Genomic DNA, 19,369 nt, shown 5'->3' with positions numbered 1-19,369 from the left:
GGCAGACGGGCGGGGGGCGGGGGGAGCGCACATGGCCGGGCCATCTGTTCTCCCAACAGCGGGCTTACGATGAGCCACTCAAACGCCAGCGAGTGATCGATGGCCTACTACGCGCCAGGCTCGTGGGCCCAGATGAACTGTCCCCAGACGGAAAGACGCTTGACTGGGTCCCATGCTGTAGTTTTTAGGAAGAGGCTGGCGTCTCCAGCTCCTGGAGAAGCACCATCAGAGCTTCCCAGCAGAAAGCAGAACTGGACCTGCGTCTCGGAGGAGGCGCCCTGCCCACCCCAGCCCAGCTCACCTTCCCTTGCAAGAAGCACGTGGCCCCCTGTGTGAGATGGCCCGAAAGGGGATGGCAGCTCTTGACAGTGACCCTGGGCCCAGCTGCCCCTCCGCTCCTGGCCCCACCAGGCACCCTGGTGACCTTGAGAAGGGCTCTGAGCTTCAGCCTGAGTGTGCACCCTTTTAAAAGGAAAAGCATGAAGCCTGGTCCCCCCTGCCAACCCCACTCCGGCCCTGCCCTCCTTTCCTGCCAACGCAGCTCTCAGATACCAGCTGGTCAGGCTCAACTCCAGCACACCTGGGTTGGCGATGCTGAGTCCAGGCCTGGCCGTCTGGCACGCAGGCCACGGTGCTTAGTGGGGGGACTGAGACGCTGCCGCGCCGGCTTGTTCGAGAGGCCCGAGGACTCTGGGATCGGAGTGGAGGGAGCCGAGGGTGCTTTGGGGAAGGGGCGCCATTTGCACCTGCCGAGCCGGGGCAGGAAGATGGGGAGGAACAGGTGGGCAGGCGGGGGCTGCACACGCAGGCCACAGCACGCAGGAGGGCCCAGAACCTCGGTGCTCAGCAAAGGGGCTTCGAGGGATTAGCTTTATCTCAGGGGTGAAGTGGACCCCTTTTCATTCGTCCCCAGGCCGGGCGTGGCCTTTTGGAATGACAGACCCCGACCCCAGCCCCTTGGGGTGGGGCTTCCAGCTGTGAGGGAGCACAGGGCCCCCGGGCCCTCGGGGCCCCAGGCTTTAGGGAGTGACTGGTGATGCTTGTCCGGAGCCTGGGGAGCTGCGTACAGATCTCAGCGTCCGAGAAGAGGTGTGAGTGGTCCCTGGGGGTGGGGTGGGGGATGGGTCCGTGAGCCGACAGGCAGGTGTCACAGCGGGGCCGGCCTGGAGCCGACCCCTCAGCACCCTCTCTCTTCAAACCTGTTCTCGTCCCCTCAGATTCAGCCAGAGCGGAGACCCCAACCCACCGCCCTGAACAAACCAAATAAGAATAAAGCGTCCATTCAGACAGAAGCATGGATTCTGTCACCTGCTTGAATCGGAGCGGGGGCTCGGTGATCCCACTGACGTCCTGTCCGTCCGCCCCGGGCCCTCGCCTCCGCCGGCTCTTTGGTCCACTGGTGCTGGGGTGTTAGTGGTCCAGGGAGTGGACCAGGGTGCTTTCCTCTCTGAAAGCAACGTGCCCCTCGTCCCACCGCCTCTAGCCTCCCCGGTTGAAAGAAAGGTGCTGTTCTGCCTTGGGTTGTATTTACTACCAGAGTTATCGGGCCCTGTAATCAGTATTAACACCTGGTGTAAAGTCATACAAAACTAATTACTGGCTAAACTGAATTAGATGCACGTGACTGCAGGCGGGGCAGTGGGGACAGGGGCTGGTCTCGGCTCTGGGGGCGCCCCTCAGACACTCTTCACCCCCAGAGCAGCAGCCTGAGGCCCCTCCCACGGCGGCTCGGGTAACGGGGGAGAAACTGCACCAGGAGGTGCAGGTCTTCACGTTCTCAGATGACTGCACATCAGAAACTTGGCCAGGCGCTTAGGCACTACGGAGGAAACCAACCATGAGGGTTAGTATTTCTGTGTGTCCCCGAGTGTCGGCCCCTCCCCACCACGGGAGCCTAATCTGGGTCAGATAGAAGCCACCCCAGCACCCTGGGCTCCTGTCCTCAGTCTCCAGACGAGGAGGCCGAGGCCAGGTGGTGGGTGGTAAGTCACCTGCCCAGTGGCCCAGCACGGAAGTGACAGACCCTGGATGCAGCCCAGGCCTGCCTGACACCCAAGTTCGTGTTCTTGTTGAGAGAGAAACACAAAGATAGCATCGCTGAGAGCCAGGAAGGAAGGGGCCGCCGGGGGCCGTCACGCCAGCTCGCGTGGCCTTTGGAAGAGGGTTTGGCTGGGGCTCTGACTGTGTGGCCCAGTGCTCAGCCCGCTCTGGACCTGGAGCTTTGTGAAGGGGGGCCCCTGGGGGTCAGCTGCTTCCTGCCCCTGATCTGGAGAGAGCCGGCAAGCCCTTCATCCCGGGACGGGGAGGGCGCCTTCGAGGGAGCACTGGTCATCACCTCGGCTCTCTCCTGCCCAGGGGGAGGCTTCACGCAGGCAGCTCTGCACCGCCCGAGTCTGCGAGCATCTGCCCAGGGACTGAGCTCCCGGAAGCAAGAAGTAGGACACAGCCCTTCTAGCCGACGTCCCCTCTGAATCTCCGAACCGCCCCCTACACCCCGTTACACCGTTTGTTACGTTTGGCACGATCTGTAATTTGGGGGGAAGACAGCACTTCCCCGGTGGCTCAGCTGGTAAAGAATCTGCCTGTAATGCGGGAGACCTGGGCTCAATCCCTGGGCTGGGAAGATCCCCTGGAGAAGGGAAAGGCTGCCCAGTCCAGTATTCTGGCCTGGAGAATTCCATGGACTGTGTGGTCCATGGGGTCACAAAGAGTCGGACACGAGTGAGCGACTTTCACTTTTCACTTTCACAGCACAGCCGCAGGACGCGGGCTCCTCCTTGCTAACAGGGCCCCCCTTCTCCTGCACCCAGTTAAACCCCAGGACAAATGCCTGGTGACAGTGGGCAATGGCAACGTCTAGAAGACGCGGCCTCCCCCGTCTCCTTGCCCAGGCCTTAGCAGGGGAGTCTTGGCCTGCATGTTCCTGACGTTCAGCCCACAGCGCTTAAAAGCAGACGCCAGTGAGGGGGGCTGAGTAAGAAGCATCTCGGCCGAGGAGGTCCGGGCAGAGGGGGGAGCTGCCAAAGCCCCAGGCTCTGTCTCGGGGGAGCTCTCACCTTGGAGATGCTCGTCTAGGGCGTTCGGTCCACGTAGCATAGTGAGCACACCCTCCGGGAGCTTAGACCTCCCAGCGCAGACGTCCCCAGGTGCACCCAGCCCTCACGGGGGCTCTGGGAAGGTCACCCCCACTGGCTTCACGTGACGCTTTGAGGGACTGAAGGTCAAAGAAAGAACAGAGGTGTGACCGTAAACATTACAGATGACCCAACTCTTCACTCCGCGTGCCGCTTACATTTCTGACAGCACAGCGGGACCCCGAGAAAGGGTTAGGGTTAGGGTTAGGATTGTAAACACTTCGGCTCTGAGATGGGCGGGCGTGGCCCCGCTCCACCCCACCCCGCCCCACCCCAGCAGCCCCTGAATCTCGCCTGCGACTCTGCACGGGTGGGGTCAGTGGCACGTGGCCCCTGGGGAGGGGGCGCTGGCTGAGTCCCCCCGTAGACAGCTCGAGGGACTTCTCAGGCCAACTCCACCCATCAGCAGAGGGGCTGCGATTTCTGAGGCCAAATCCGGGCTCCGCTGGCAGGGACTGTGGTCAGACTGAGATGCCGGTGAGGGGTGCAGAGCGGAGCGTGTGCTCCCGGGAGTGGCCACGCGTGGAAGCCTCTGGAATCCGCCTGCACGGAGTCCTCTGCTCCAAGCGGGTGTTACATTCCGGGGTGTTTCCTGCGTTCCCAGCCCAGACCCCAGGGTTGCCTCTCAGACGTCTTCATGACATCACCTAATTCACGCCAGGGTCAGTTACTTACTTGACAGAAGCCAGACCGCCCTCCACTAGGTGTGACGGGGCCCCTTGCCTGGGAAGGAGGACTCAGAGGCATCCACGGCCCCGGAGCCCAGCCCCGACCCCGGGCGCCCTCTGAGCACCCCCGTCCCTCTCGGGGCCTCTCCCGGGACCAGGCACCACTTCTGCTGGGGTGCCTCAGACAGGGTGGGGCCGTGGCTTCCCGTCCCCGTCTGGGCGGATGGTCTGAGGCGACGGGGCTGTAAGGAGTGTGGGACTTTCCCGAGCGGGAGCAGAGGCTGTGGGTGGCCAGCTCTGCGGGCAGATGGGGCGGCAGTCGGGGGGCGCCTCCCGGGACAGCCCCGCGGCGGCAGGGCGCTCGCCCTTGGGGAGGCGGCCGGCCCCCGTCTTGGGGTCTGAAGCTGTGTGTCCTGACGGTAGAGACGGAACGCAGGCTTGAGCAGGCAGCGGAGGAAGGACGGTCCGTGGTGGTCCCCCATGGGGGTCTCCCACGGCTGCTGGGAGGGTGGCCTCCTCCAGCAGCAGAAGGCCAGGTCCTCCCGCCCCCAGAGCTCCGAGGAAGGAAGGACGAAGGCAGGGAGGCTCTGCCACCCCGCTGTCCCCTCCCTTCCCTCCCCCTTTCTCTCATCTCTCTCCCCTTCTCTCTCTCTCCCCCTCCTCCACGCCCCCACCCCCAGCCACACGCAAATAGCTGACGGAAATACGGATGTTCTTAAGCAGCAGATAGGCCTGCACTCTGTCCTCTGGGGTCTGCCTTGGAGCGCGGGAGGCTGGCCCCGCCCCCGTAAGTGTCCACGAGCCCGGTGGGCCTGTTTCCTGTCCGTGGAAGGGAGGTGATCAGAGGCGCCTCCCTGACCCGCTCCCTCGCCCCGCGGTCGTTGGGGGGACTCTGTCTGCATCGGGACCCCACCTGCCGTCCGCCCCTCGTAAGGAGGACAGGCTCGAGGTGGGAGGGCACATCCAGGGTTATGTAATGCTGGTCCCCGCCTGCAGAGCCGGGAGGCCCGGGAATCCTTGTTTCCCATCTGCTGGTGCCTCTGCACGGAGCCCACCAAGGTCAAGGCTGGGACGGGCTGGCTTGAGGACAGATGACCCAGCCCGAGGCCCCGCAGGGATCGGGGAAGGGGAGGAGAGCTCCCCGCCCTCCCTCGGGCTTAGCTGACCGGAGCCCAGCCATGCTCTGGCAGGAATGGCGGGCGTCATGCCCGCGGAATGGCACAATTGGCAGGTATCTGTGGCCACGAAGACACGGTACTCCTGCACCTCGAGAGACCTCACGTGGCTCGGGCTACAGTCTGAATGACCGTGTCCCCCCCACCGCCCACCACATTGCGTATGTTGAGATCCTCACCCCCAGAGGTGATGGCACAAGGAGATGGGGACTTCAGGAGTTGCTCTGCCCTCCTGAATGGGATCGGCCCCTCCTGACAAGCTCCAGAGAGCCCCTCACCCCTCCCGCCACGCGAGGACGCAGGGAGGCGGGCCCACACTGGACCGTGACCATGCGGAGCCTTGATCTCAGACATCCGGCTCCAGAACTGTGAGCAGGAAATGTCCGCTGTTCACCAGGTTCACCAGCCACCCAGCTGGTGGTCTCAGATGGCCCCAAACACCGTGACATCTGAGGGGCGGAGGTGGACCGTGTCTTTGAGCCTGGTCTTGGGAGAGGGGCTCCTCACGTGACCTTGGGCAGGTCTTGTCATCTTTCTAAGCCCCAAACACCTCCTCTGTAAAGCCGGGCTGCCTTGGCACCATCCCGAGGGCATCTGTAAGGATTCTGCGAGTGACTCACTTAATGTAAGGGTGTCTGGGGTGCGGTATCCGTTCCGTTAGTCCAAAGATGGCTATTGAGGGCTGCGAATGTAAGTGAGCCCTGGCTCCAAGGAAAGCCGTGTGGGAACTGGGGTTTTGTTTCCTTGTAAAGAACACTCGGTGTTGGCCAGTGCCATGGAGCCTTTAATCCATATGCCTCTATCCTTCAACAAGCCACAGTGTGCTTTTGGAAATGCTGTGTAGTTTCTAAATCAAATTACACTTGCTGAGGCTTCTCACATGACCCTTTCCAAATGCATTAAAAGCAGTCGTCTCTCCTACTGAATCACAGATCCTGGACACTGGAGAGGACTTGGGTGGGGGATTAGATGGAAGTGACCTGCCTTGAACCTCCCAGTGGTTAGAGCCACACGCCGTCAGTTACAGAAGCACAGGTGTGGGTCAGAGCAGCGGGGTACGGGGTCCCAGCTGGGGGGGCCGGCTGTGTCCACCACACACCCCAGTGCTGTCCACACACTGCACCTGGGAGGGGAGGCGGGAACAGTGCGTCTATTCGATTCTCTATAGTGATGAGATGATGGCGAGGATTTAAGGGCGTCCGGTGGGTGTGAGTCAGCTTTCCTCCTGTCCCTCTCAATGCTCTGAGCTCCGGGGGACCAGCTTAGTTCCCTGGGAGTTGCAGGAATTCCAAGGTGCAGCCCGCATTTGACAAGCAGGTGTGAGTAACCCAAAGCTTTTTAAAGGCCTCCTGTCAGCCATGCCTTATGGGGATGCAGGCTCCCCTTCAGGACTGCAGGCTCAGGAGAAATATGATAAGGGGGTTTCAAGTCTCCAGGCTGGCCCTAATTGTCAGCCCTCTGGAGCATCTGGGAGAGCCCCTGCCGGGGGAGCTGGGAGCTGGCCCCTCAGCCCTGGGGGTGTCTAGTCCCAGCAGGTCTTGGGAGCAGGACTTGGCTCCACCGGTGCAAATGACCTGGATTTCATTTCCTCCGCTGAACAGCCCAGCCAGGCTGGCTCTCTTCTAATTTAGAGTTCCCATTGTAAATCCCCTGGGACACTACTGCCATGAAATCAGATCAGAAGTTCTTCAAGATCAGAAGAGGTTTTTTTTTTTTTTAATTCTCTGTGTCTGCACGTTTGGCGCTCACCTTCCTAGAACAGCCCTGGGTGCTGGGAGTTGTTTTCACATCCAGCAGTACTTCCTCCGTATTCATATGTCTGTACCAACGGCATCTCCTGTGGGTGGTCTTTAGCCAAAAGCAGCTCTTAGGAGAGGCGGCGGGGGTGTCTGGGGGCGTCAAATCCCAGCTTGGTCCCATGCCCACGCATCAGTTGCTCCACTGAGGGTCCCCTCGGAGCACCCTGCGTCTTCTGCAAAGCGAGCGTGACGAGGGTGGGTACCGGTACTGGCTGCCATGCCTGCCCCTGCGCTGACTCACTGAAGCCTCGCACACCCTGCTGTCATGCCCTTACAGATGGGGAGACTGAGGCACGGGAGGGCTAATTACCTTGGCTGAAGTCTCACAACCAGTCAGGGGCAGAGAACCCAGGCTGCCCACACCCAGGCTGTCCGGCCGCAGACTCTGAACACGGAGCGACCACTCTGAGCCGCCTGTCTTGGTCGGTTGGCTGGTTGTCGGGAGGTTTTTGTTCCTGCACGGTGCTGGGAGTCTGCTCCGCCGTGCTGGTGTTGTTTCTGAACTGGGAGATTACAGCCGGCGGCACCGCGTGTCCCGGCTCTGATCCGGGGCCTGCAGCTCACTGCACCCACATCGTGCACACAGGAGGTGATAAGAATCTGCTGCTTCCCGATGGCTAGCGTCAGGGTTTTGCAGACACCAGCCTCGGGTGGGATCTGCAGCGGTCCCAACAAAATCGGGGGTGCGTGTCCTTCTGCAGCGGGAAGCGGGTGTGCATGATTTGGGTCGGCACAGCTCGAAGCCCTAAATTGGTGTTTAACGTTCACTTAAGGAGAAAGGAGCCCAGCGTGGGGGACCGCCGACCCCTCACCGGGCGGGCAGCCCGAACGCCTGCAGAGCCTGCAGTACCCGCCGGCACTGGGAGATGGCGCCCTTCCCCAACTCTTGAAATTCTCTGCCTGCCACCCAAAGGCTGCCTCAGATCCCTGCTTTAACCAGAAAAACAAGCCTAAGGCGCCCCTTCGGCTCATGGGTCTCGCACCCGCGCTCAGGCCAGGGCCGTCCTGGCTGTTAGCGTCCTCTGTCCCTGGGAGCAGAGAATGGAGCCCAGGAAAGCAGTGTCCCTCCTCGGTGGCCCCAGAAAGCCAGCACCTTTCCGCCTCTGTCTGCGCTTCTGGCCTGCCCGGAAGGGAGATTGATTTCCACGCAGACAGAGAGTGTCGTGGGGTGCTGCCCTTAGCTGGGGGGCCTGGGGGAGCACCTTTCTTCTCCGTCAGAAGCCGCCTGCAAACTCTAAAGTCCTGTTAAGATGTGTGACCCCATCATGCCTGTGCTTCAGAGGGGATTTCACATGTCCTGGCTCAGATGCTGCCAAGGGCTGGGGAGTTGTGCCAGCCTGCCCGGCCCCCCTGCCCCTCTGCCGGGGCACCAGCTCCCCCCACCCCGCAACCCCAAGGAGGAACCAGTGAGGACACGCGCCCCTGGCCCCCAGGTCCTTGACTACCAGGTCCCCACCACCTGGACCACACTCACCCCAGGTGGGGCAGCTTTAGCAACCCCGCTCAGAGGCCTGAGCCCCTAACCCACGCCCAGCTCCTGCCCAGCTGCCACGTGCCCACACCCCTCACAGCCTGACCCGGGAGCCCGCACTGGGCGGTGCCGGGGCTGCCAGCAAAGGCCTGCGGGTCCCAGCTGCCCTGGACTCCCAGAGGGGCCTCTCTGCTTCCCCTGGCCCCCTCCGCCAGCGCTGGAGCTGGAGCCCCCCCACCACGAGCTGTGTTTGGAGCCAAGAGTTCGGCTGTCTGGGTTTCTGCTGGGCTCCTGGGGCTAAGAGAGACCTGGCTGGGTGGGTGGGTGGGCGGGTGGGGTCTCAGAGCGGTGCCGGGGCTTGGCTGGCCGGCGGTCTTGAGGGTGGGAGAGCGGCGGCCCGCCCAGCTCGTGCGCCGAGGCCGCCGTGTTCGAGGGCGGATTTTGATGACTTGGGGGGCGGTGGTCTGTCTTTCCTCGCGGTCGACGGGGCTCTGCAGACCTCGCTGCCAGCAGCCAGGGGGCGGCGGGGAGCCGGAGTGGAGAGGAAAAATCCACCCATTTCCTGGGCAGATTGCGTCGGCCGCCGCCCGGCCGTGTCCCCGCCTCCTGGCCGCGGCCCCCGCGCGCAGCCCGCGCGGCACTCAGAGCCGGAGCCGGAGCCCGAGCCGGCGGCCCTTCCCAGCGGCGGGCGGGCGGCAGCGGACGGCGGGCAGCGGAGGGGCGGCCACACTCCCGGGCGCCCGGGGCGGCGCGGCCATGGCCGGGGCGCGCGGGGCGGCGGCGGCGGCGGCGGGTGGGCGGCGGCGGGCGGAGGGGGCGCGGGGACACGGCCGGGCGCCCCTGCCCGCCGCGGTGCCCGCCGCCTGAAGGCTGCCCGGGGCGCGGAGCCGGCGCCGGCGCGGCGCGGGCGCAGGAGGCGTTCCCGGCGCGATGTCGGTGCCGCTGCTCAAGATCGGGGTTGTGCTCAGCACCATGGCCATGATCACCAACTGGATGTCCCAGACGCTGCCCTCGCTGGTGGGCCTCAACACCACCAAGCTCTCGGCGGCCAGCGGCGGGACGCTCGACCGCAGCACCGGCGTAAGTGCGCCCGCCGCCCGCCCTGCCGGGGCCTCCTTCCCGCTCCCTCCCGCTCCCCAGCCCCGGGCGAGAGGGCGCCGCGCTGGGAGCAGGGCGCAGGGGCAGGGCCACGCGCGGGATCCGCGCGGCTTCCGCGCGCCGCGGTGGCGACCCTGCTCCCCGCGCCCGCAGCCTCGGCCACTCCGCCGGTCGCGGGCCCCTCTGTGTGGCGCTTCCCGCCTCTGTCCGGTCCCCTCGCGGGGGCCTCCCGGGAGCCTGCCCGGGACTCAGAGGCTTGGAGTCCACATTCAACTAATACGTCCCTTGTTGACAAGGTTTGGAAACTGAGGCAGGGGTCTTGAGGACTTGTCCAAGGTCACTCAGCAAGTCAGAGGGAGACGCGGTGGCCCCCGTCCGGCGGGTCCAGTCTGGGCTCGGAGCTGAGCCCGGCCCACTTGGCAAAAGCCGGACTGGACCGGCCGGAGTGGGGCCCGGGCGGCCGGGCGGCCGGGCTAGGAGCTCCTGCCCTCGGAGTCCCGAGGCGCCTTTCCCCCTAGCCCAGGCGGAAGGCCCCCGGTCCCCGCGGCGGAGGGTGCAAAGGGGCCGGTCGGGCCGGGAGGCGCAGCCGCGGGACTCGCGCCTTGCCTTCCGCGCCCCCTCCCGCCCTGCCTCCCCAGGCGCTTCTCGTCCCTTCTCGGTGCCCTGGGGGAGGGGGCGAGCGGCGGGCTCGGGGAGTGGCGGGAGCGGGGCGGGCGGAGGAGGGGGCGCGCCCAGGCCGGCTCCCTCTCGGCGGAAAGGAGAGGTGAAGGACACGCGCTCCTCTCCCGCGCCGTTCCTTGGGCTGTGAAGGGCGCCGTGCTCCGAGGGGCTGTCCCGGTGACCCCTTCTGACCATCACCCGTTCACCTCACCTGCCCTCCCCAGGACTGCATGCAGCCCTTTTCCTACTGATGACTTTGTTCCTGCCTCGGGGTCCTGTGCCCCTGGGGCTGGAAATGAATGAAATGCAATATTTGTACCCTGGACTCCATCCACCCAACTTCGCCCCATCCCCACGCTAAAAATAGAAGGGAGGTGACCTGCGGCCACACGGCAGACTGCAGGCTCTGTGCTCGGGGGAGTTTTCAGCCGGCCGTATCCGCCCGGGCACCTGGCGGTCGGGACCACCTGAGCTGGGCTGCAAGGTGACACCATGTCCGTGTGTCAGCAGCCGTGTGCGGCTCAGGTGTTGTGACGGGGCTGGGGCACACCTCGGGGCGGAGGCTGGGTGTGACCCCGGCAGAGCCTGTCACCAGCAACTTGGCGACATCTGCCAAACGGCTCGTGGGCGGCAGCCTGCGTGGGCTGGAAGCCCAGCGTCCCCTCGGGGGCCTTTGCCAGGCGGGCCGCGGTTGCAGCCAGGGCCTGGGGTCATCCCAGCTCTGGGCTAACAGGCAGCTGGATCCTGGCTGTTCCTCCCCAGCTTCGGGAGCAGCGGAGCGCGACTGCGCCAGCCGCCCCTGCTCTGCTTACGGGAGGAGATCTTGTTTCTGAATTACGTGCGGCTGTGAGTCAACCAGCCGCTTGCTTCCCTGCTCGCTCCTTCACCCAGCTCCCAGCCTCTGCTCACCCCTCCCTTCCACCGAACCTGTCAGCTGGGTCAGACGCCAAAACTCTGAACACCCCCTAAGTTTCAAAATCCCTTGAATTAAAAAATATGTCTGAAAGAGCCTTGCCTGTTAGACTCCCTTCCAGCCCTGGGGATCCTGATGGGAGACCATCTGGGTTCCCCCCCCCAAGGTCAGCGGCTGTCTTTGGACCCCTTTTTCCTGCCCTTTCCCGGGGGCTGGATGTGATGGTCATGCTCCGTGGTCTCACTTTCTCTCCGCCCCCCCCCGCCCCCCAGGTGCTGCCCACCAACCCTGAGGAGAGCTGGCAGGTATATAGCTCTGCCCAGGACAGTGAGGGCAGGTGCATCTGCACGGTGGTCGCCCCCCAGCAGGCCATGTGCTCGCGGGACGCCCGCACGAGACAGCTGAGGCAGCTGCTGGAGAAGGTGAGTCTGCGGGGCGCGCGCGTGTGTGTGTGTGAGTCTGCGGGGGTGCATGGCTGTGTGTGTGTGAGTCTGCGGGGGTGCATGGCTGTGTGTGTGTCTGCATGTGAGTCTATGAGGGTGCATGGCTGTGTGTGTGTGAGTCAATGGGGGTGCGTGGCTGTGTGTGTGTGTGTGTGTGTGTGTGTGCCCCGTGCTGGCTGCAAGGCGTGGCAAGCCTGCAGGGTGCGTCCCAGCTCTGAGGCCTCGCTCTCCCCCGGCACGGCCTGCTGGGAATATTGGTGAATGGATGAAATGGATGGAGGGAGGGAGGGAGGGAGGAGACTCCCCCGGGCTGCCCCGAGTGGGGGCAGTACCTCCGCCCAGAGCCACAGGGGCGGAGCGAGGGGGCATCCGGGCCTCTCTCCCCTCTCCCACACTGCCGTCTAGGGCTCACGCCCACAGCCAGGGGTCCAGGGGGCCAGAGCTGTCCCCGAGCCACACCTGGAGCGCTCCCGTGCTCCCGGGATCATGGCCGAAGTGGGGGCTTTTCCCTGCCTCTGGGTGGTTGGACTGAGTGCTGGCCAGGCCAGGCATTCGCTCCTGTGGATGCCTTCCCGCAGATTAAGTCATCACCTCTGTGACTCACCTGGGAGCAGCACGTGCGGGCTAATCTGCTCTTTCAGTTGCTCCTTGCAAGAGCTGGGTGAAGCTGGTGAGATTTTCACCCCGTTTCAAGACATGGAATCTGGGTCTAGGGTGGCGGGCTGACTACCCCAAGGTAGACAGCCAGCGAGCAGGGGTGCCAGCTCTGAACCCAGCCAGCCCCCCTGCCCCCCACGGAGGCCCGTGCCCCGGATCACGGCCATCCCGCCTCCCGGGACAGTCCACAGGGGAGCCCTGGGGTCTCAGAACCTGAGCGCCGGGTGTCCCGGGAGCTCCTGGGGGCGGGGGAGAGGGCAGCCCTTCTGCTCCATCACCACCCTCCCCAGGGAGATGGCGTGTGGCACCTCGGGACCCCTCGCTCACCACACGCACGCAGCACACATATGCATGTGTGCACAACTGCACACAGATACACACAGACACCACACGCAAATGCACACAGATACTCATAAACACACTCATATACACACATACCCCACACATACACACAAGTACATAGACACACGGTCACATGCACACCCCACAAGGGCACACCCCTTCTTACACGCCATGCACAATCGCATGTAAACACACACACACGCACCACACACAAATTCACACACATGTGTACATACATCACACACACATCACATACGAGTGCTCACTTATACACACATGTATGCCACACGCCCCAGGAAAGCCGTGACCCCCATCAGCTGAGCAGCAGGAGCTGTGGAGGAGGGGGGCGGGGGGCCTCCCTGGGGCGGGCCCCCCTTGGGGGGACTGGAGGCCCTGCAGCCCGCCCAGTCTGTCCAGCTCAGCGCAGGCTCTCTCTGGAAATCAGGAGGGCAGGGTGGGGGCTTCCTGGAGCTTCGCCCTCTGAAAGGGGCTGGGAGGGGCCTCATCCCCGCCCCGAGGCAGGGGGCCGTGGAGCCTGGCTCCCCTCGAGGACCCCGTGTGCTCTGCTCCACCATCTTCAGCCACCCCAGTAAATCACTGTGAAAGAATTAAAGAAAGATGCATGTAACTGGTTCCACACACATTTATTACCAGCAAACTAGACCAGAGCCTAATTGGGCCTTTAATTATTCATGATTGTGGAGGAGAGGGTGGAGCTCGGAGGGGCCTCGGGGGCTGGCGGGCGGCCCTGGAGCCCTGGGAGGCCTGCTCAGCTCCAGAAAGCATGCGGAGCCCCCGGGAACCCTGGCCTCGGGCGCCTTCCTGCCCGTGTCCGCCTGGCACAACTGCTGAAAAATTTAGAGCCCGATTTTACACCCTGGCGGGCACTGTGCTCTAGGGCAGAAGCCGTCCTCGGTGTGTGGGGGGCCTCCCACCCCCTTTCCTTCTGAGCATCTGTTCTCTCGCTGGGGCTGGGGTCCCAGCTTGCCTGCTTCTCCAGCCTGGGGTCCTGTTAAAACCCACCCCAGGAGCTTCCGAAAGGCGAGCCTTGCTGCTGCTTTGCTGAGGCCCGCAGTCTCGGAGGAGCCTGGCCCCAGTGTCTCCTGAACGCAACCCCCCCTGCCCCCCACCCCCCGAATTAGAGCCTCAGGCTCTGTTCTCTGGGAAGAAGCTCAAGGCCCAGAATTTGAAAGGGTGGGCACTGGAGTCGGTCCAGGCCTTGCCTGGTGGCTGTCTGCTGTGCGACAGTCGCCAAGTCACCTAACTTCTCTGAGCCTTGGTCCCCTCAGTAAAGTGAGACTTGTGATAGCGCCGGCCTCCCGGGGTTTTGTAAAGATCAGATGCGATCCACAGCCCAGCGCCTGAAGCCTAGGAAACGTGCCATAGACACTAGTGACCGGGGTCCCCTCCAGGCCAGGGGTGTCTGCCGCTCGGGTGGCCGCCGCCCTGCCTGTCTCAGCACCTGTGGCCACCTTCGGCGGGGCGGGGGACGGTTGCCCTGTGCCCTTGGCAGCTGTGTGACCTTGAACTCCTCCGTCGGCTTCTGGGGACACACCCACAAGGAGGAGGGTGGACTCGCTCAGCGCAGGGCCTCCAGGCTGTGGGTCTGAGACCCAGGGGCCTGACTGCCGCCTGGGGCTTGATTATCTGCTCTGATTGGAGGGAAAGGGAGGCCTGGAAAGGACTGGAGGGGGGCGGGGGACTCCATAGGGCAAGTGAGTAGCTTGGCATCTTTAAAATGTGTTTCCTACATTTAAAATTTGATTTAAAACCATTTAAATTCATTAAAACAGGACTTCCCTGTAGCTCAGATGGTAAAGAGTCTGACTGTGATGCAGGAGACCCAGGTTCGATCCCTGGGTTGGGAAGTTCCTCTGGAGAAGGGAATGGCGATCCACTCCAGTGTTCTTGCCTGGGGAATTCCATGGACAGAAGAGCTTGCAGGCTATAGTCCGTGGGGTCGCAAAGAGTCAGACATGACTGAGCGACTTAACACACAGATTCATTAACAGCATCCTTCTGGCGTTTGAACAGCCGGGAGGGCTGTGTGTGGCCTCCTGAGAAGACCAGGCTGACGCCAGCGAGGGCCCAGCCGGTTCTGCCCAGCGGAGTCTAGTCAGCAGCCGCGTGGGTTCTGCTGTGGCTCCAGCAGTCCACCCAGGAGGGAGGGGGGCAGGGTCTTGACTGCAGCAGCTGCGTTTTTGTTCCTTCCTCCTGCTGTGGTTGTGCCTTAGGGGCTGGACCTGTGTGCTGGTAACACGTGTGAACGAGGCCCATCCCCCTCCCTCCTGGCGGTTGAGACAGGGACGTGTGTGGCTGCTGCGCCAACAAGGTGATGTTGTTTCCAGCTGGTGTTTGGCCACTTCTGGCTCGGTGCATCAAGGAAGCCTCCCTGGAGGAGGTGGCATTTGTGTGGGGCCTGGAAGGATAAAGGAAATTCAAATTGTCCCAGAAGTCTGCAGTTACTCAAAGAGACAGAATAAACCGTTGTGGAGGGATGGGGGACAGGAAGACCTGACGTAATAAAGTAAATATATTTCAGTTTCCCCTGAAGCATCTAAAGAGAACGGGTCAGAGGGAGTCATAGTCATCTACATGCTATATGTTATAAACCTGAAATTTTAAACCGAATTCATGTGGATTACTCTCAGGTAACAAACCATAGAATCCCAGGCATTTTTCAGCGCCAAGTTGAGCAGCATCAGTTTTCCGAACTGAGAAGCCTCTTGGTCTTTTATTTGGTGGGGGGACTGCACTATCATCTCTTCTGTTACTGACCAGGCAAAGCTGAGCCTCACACCCAAAGCAATTTTGTTCCCAAAAGGGAGGGTATCTGCAAATTCAGCAAAAAAAAAAATCAGAAATGAAGATTTGCGATTATGGAGTTATCTTCCCGCTAGTGATTGGATTCGATTCTGAGAAAATGGCCCACCTCTTTTCTCCTCCCCGCCACCCTCAATGCCTGGGCACAGAAGGGCAAGCCAGCTTCCTGAAAATAGAATGCGCTGCCAGGTAGCTGCCCTAAAACTGTTTTTCTTTTAAGCTCTCTGGAACCCTGTTGAATATTAAAGTTTCATCTTGAGGCTAGAATCAATTCAGATCTGCCTGTAAAGATGTGGAACAGCGATTCTTCACTTGCTGGGTGATTGATTCCTGACTCTATGTTCTGAATGTGCATGTTTGCAGAGCAGTCATCTGCCTATGATACCGTGGGGTGTGACGGATGGTGTGTGAGATGCGGAAGTAGGGAGCCCGTCCCCTGCCCCCCGAGCACTGTGCTTGTGCCCCCAGCCCTGAGGTTTAGGGGGAGAGGTCTGTACCCGGAGATAGAGGAGCCCAGCCATGCTGTTCATGTTTGTTGGCATTTGTGCCTGCCTGTCCCCCCCGAAGGAAAAAGCCACCCAAGGCCATGTGCCTGGAGCTTTGACCCACAGGGAGCCAGAGGTCCCTGCACCCTGGTTGTAAGAACACGTCCTGGAAGATGGCAGAGGAAATGTTGACCAGACCATTTGCTCTGTTGAGGGATTCTTGCTCATAACAACCCGATACTGGTGACAAACTAGTTAAGTCACGCACAGGCCGCCTCCGGCTCCAGCTGCTGTCTCTGTAGGAGGCAAATACAAGCTCCGGGCACCTGCGCACGCTCGTCCTTGAACCTGTTTGTTGCCTTTTTGACAGGTGCAGAACATGTCTCAGTCCATAGAGGTCCTGGACCGGAGGACCCAAAGGGACTTGCAGTACGTGGAGAAGATGGAGAACCAGATGAAAGGACTGGAGTCCAAGTTCAGACAGGTGGAGGAGAGCCACAAGCAGCACCTGGCCAGGCAGTTCAAGGTACGTGCTGCGGCCCCTGCACCTCCCCTCCCCCCTCCCCCTCCCTCCCTCTCCCTCCCCTCCCCCTTCTCCCCTCCCCCTCCCTCCCCTCCCCCTCCTCCCCTCCCCCTCCCTCCCCTCCCCCTCCTCCCTCTTCTGCCCCTCCCCCTCCCCTTTCTCTCCCCTCCCCATCTCTCCCCTCCCCATCTCTCCCCTCCCCATCTCTCCCCTCCCCATCTCTCCCCTCCCCTTCCCCCCTCCCCCTTCCCCCCTCCCTTTCCCCCCTCCCCCTTCTCCCCTCCCCCTTCTCCCCTCCCCCTTCTCCCCTCCCCCTTCTCCCCTCCCCCTTTCCCCCTCCCCCTTTCTCCCCTCCCTTTTCTCCCCTCCCCCTTCTCCCCCCCCCCTTTTCTCCCCTCCCCCTTCCTCCCCTCCCCCTTCCTCCCCTCCCCCTTCCTCCCCTCCCCCTTTTCTCCCTTCCCCATCTCTCCCCCCTTTTCTCCCCTCCCCCCTTTCCCCCCTCCCCCCTCTTCCCTCCCCTTCTCTGAGACTGTGATTCCAGCTCCTGCTCCCACTCTCCCTCCAGAATAGCAGTTTGAAGCCAGGGAGGATCCCAGCAAGGATTGCTCTTTTTCTTGCCAACGGCAGCCTTCCTTGGAAGTAGAGAGGCCACCTGCCCTTGCCCTGGTTTGGGGGAAATTCACCTTGAAAGGGGCAGAGTTGAGGTGCGGTTTTCACACCTATTAGCTTCCCAGGCCAGGACCCCAGGCCCCAGCTTCTCCAGCCAAGTCACAGATTAGCTGGGAAGGGACACGATTTGTCCTTCCCGACCCACAGCTGCTGCAGGTGAATCACATTAGCCAAGGATTAGCTTAATTGATTAGAGCCATTTCTGAGCAGGGATTGCTCAGGGCAGTTCTTCACATCTGACCTAATTTAGCGGCAACAGGGCTTGCTGTAGATTTGCAGGGAAGGCAGAGAGACACCAGCATCAACCTCCCGGTTAGTCTTTCTTTTCTCCACATAACTCCGCTATTAAAGTCAGAGTTGGTTTCACCTAAAATCATATATACATATGTACAAATGTGTATATATACACCTAGAGTTTACTCAGCTTCAGAATCATTACATTGACAAATGATATGCACCTTAATTAAGGCGTACACGCATGTTAATTAGAAACTGAGCCCAGATGTAAATGAACGGGTCAGATTACACAGCCCCGCTGGACTGCAAACTGCTGACGCTCTGGGTCTTCCGGCCTTTTTATGCTAATGTTTTCCTTTGATGCTCTCCCTGCGTGCAGCAAGAACTAATTCGCTTGTAAAAGCCATACATTATATAGACGAAATGGCAAGCTAATGAAGTTATAAATCTATATGATAAATAAAATAATAGCAGCTTGATCCTGTTGAGGAGAAATGAGCTGATCTCTCTTTCTGGACTCAGGTGGACCTGTCCTTGCTTCTGACATGTCACCATGAATTATCTCGGAAAGAGACTTTGACCTGCCTGACCCAAAAGAGCTTGTGTCTCTGCTCATAAGGCCAGCACTCTCTTCCCCGGGGTAGTCTCAGATTCCTCTAGGGATGTCTTCAGCATCCATGGGCTAGCTCCTCTTTGCAAGCATGCTCTCCTAGTTCCCAAATCTTGAATCCTATGGCTCTGGGGGGGGACGTCAGCCTACCCTTGCTTCTGAGCACACTTCAACTGCCTTGAACTCTTGCAGCAGCAATTGCTGTGAGGGTACCTAAAGGACTGTGAAAGCAGTTTGTCTGGACTGACTCTAGTCTTGAAGCGTGATTTTTTTTAAGTGATGGTTTAAATATTTGTCTGTTAATGGCTATCTGTTTCAGGCAGGCTAGTAAGCTAGTTCTTCAACAGTTTTCATTTTCTTGCTTGCAGGGCTAACTTAAAAGAGTTTTTTCAATGCTGCAGACTGAAGAAGCAGTCCACTCCCATGTAACCATGACAGAGGGCCAGAGAGCTTTTTTTGCACCCTGCATTTTTACAATTATTTCCCGTTACTTAGCACCATGCCCCTAAGGAACCTTGAACACAACCAGGATCTCTTTTGCATGTGACTGTAGATGCATTTCATGAATAGTTTGAACCCTTGTCAATGCATTTTTTGAAAAAACAAAAACAAACAAAAAAAGAGATACTTTGTGTATGTGACTTAAAGCATGTAACCTTAAGATGTTGCATTCTAAACTGACAATAAAGACCTTTCCCAAATATGTTGGTGTTCTGAAGACTGTTTAATATACTCTTCTGTGGACCAGAATAAATCAATCTATAAAGAAAGCGGGAGTGTGGACATTTTCCCTCACCTAGGGAGAAGCCAGGCCAAGGCAGGGTGTTAGAAGTTTCTGCACGCATCGCACTGAACCCAGCTTATTTTAACCTTGCAGGCGATAAAAGCGAAAATGGATGAACTTAGGCCTTTGATACCTGTGTTGGAGGAGTACAAGGCCGATGCCAAATTGGTATTGCAGTTTAAGGAGGAGGTCCAGAATCTGACGGCAGTGCTTAACGAGCTGCAAGAGGAAATTGGCGCCTATGACTACGATGAACTGCAGAGCAGAGTGTCCAATCTTGAAGAAAGGCTCCGTGCATGCATGCAAAAACTAGGTAGGCCCAGAACCCCGCGGGCGGGCACTGCATCGCCCACCCGCCGCTGGCTCACGCAGGCCCAGGGAGTGGTGCTGAACCGGACAGCGCCCGCCTGGCTTCCCGAGCGATGGCTGGATTAGGGCTCCTGGGTAGGGTTGCCTGGACAGGTAGCTGAGGAGTGTAGGCCGCGCCTGTCCTAGGGCCTTGGCCAACCCGTGCAGAGGCCAGCTCACAGACCCCACTGAGTTGCACATCTGGAAAATTGATGTTAGATGAAGAGTGTGTGTGTGTGTGTGCACGCGTGCGTGTGTGCTTGTGTCTGTGTGTGTTGGGTGGCTTTTTAGGACAGGAGTTTCATAGAGCTGGAAGCACATCTCATCCCCTCCAGCTTTCAGGAGAGGGCTGACAAAGCTCCCTGAGAAACCGAACCATGCAGAAAATTCCATCATGTCAAGGCGGAAGGCTCGCCATTCATAACAAGCAAGGGAGTCCCTCTAGCACCTGAGGGGCGGGGCTGGGAGCCGGTGGCCCCGGGCTCCTTCTGAGTCTTGTCTGTGGTGGATACCCATCACCTCATCAACTT

General features: G+C 60.6%; 1 protein-coding gene across 2 annotated transcripts in view; it reads left to right on the top strand.

Moving 5' to 3' along the window:
• The window catches only part of OLFM1 (olfactomedin 1), a 37,913-nt gene that overhangs the window by 2,926 nt on the left and 15,618 nt on the right, over nt 1-19,369 (top strand). The window contains exons 1-4 of one of the 2 annotated variants that reach the window (XM_043916481.1): nt 9,027-9,327; nt 11,191-11,340; nt 16,039-16,194; nt 18,585-18,804. In XM_043916481.1, coding sequence (XP_043772416.1) covers nt 9,178-9,327; nt 11,191-11,340; nt 16,039-16,194; nt 18,585-18,804 — 676 coding nt within the window. In that variant the 5' untranslated portion in view covers nt 9,027-9,177. Of the gene's footprint in view, nt 1-9,026; nt 9,328-11,190; nt 11,341-16,038; nt 16,195-18,584; nt 18,805-19,369 lie in introns of those variants that run through there. The other variant, XM_043916482.1, reaches the window with a different exon arrangement.

Source organism: Cervus elaphus, chromosome 11 (genome assembly GCF_910594005.1).
Source record: "Cervus elaphus chromosome 11, mCerEla1.1, whole genome shotgun sequence".
Taxonomy (NCBI): Eukaryota; Metazoa; Chordata; class Mammalia; order Artiodactyla; family Cervidae; genus Cervus; species Cervus elaphus.
This window is presented reverse-complemented; position numbering and strand designations above follow the sequence as displayed.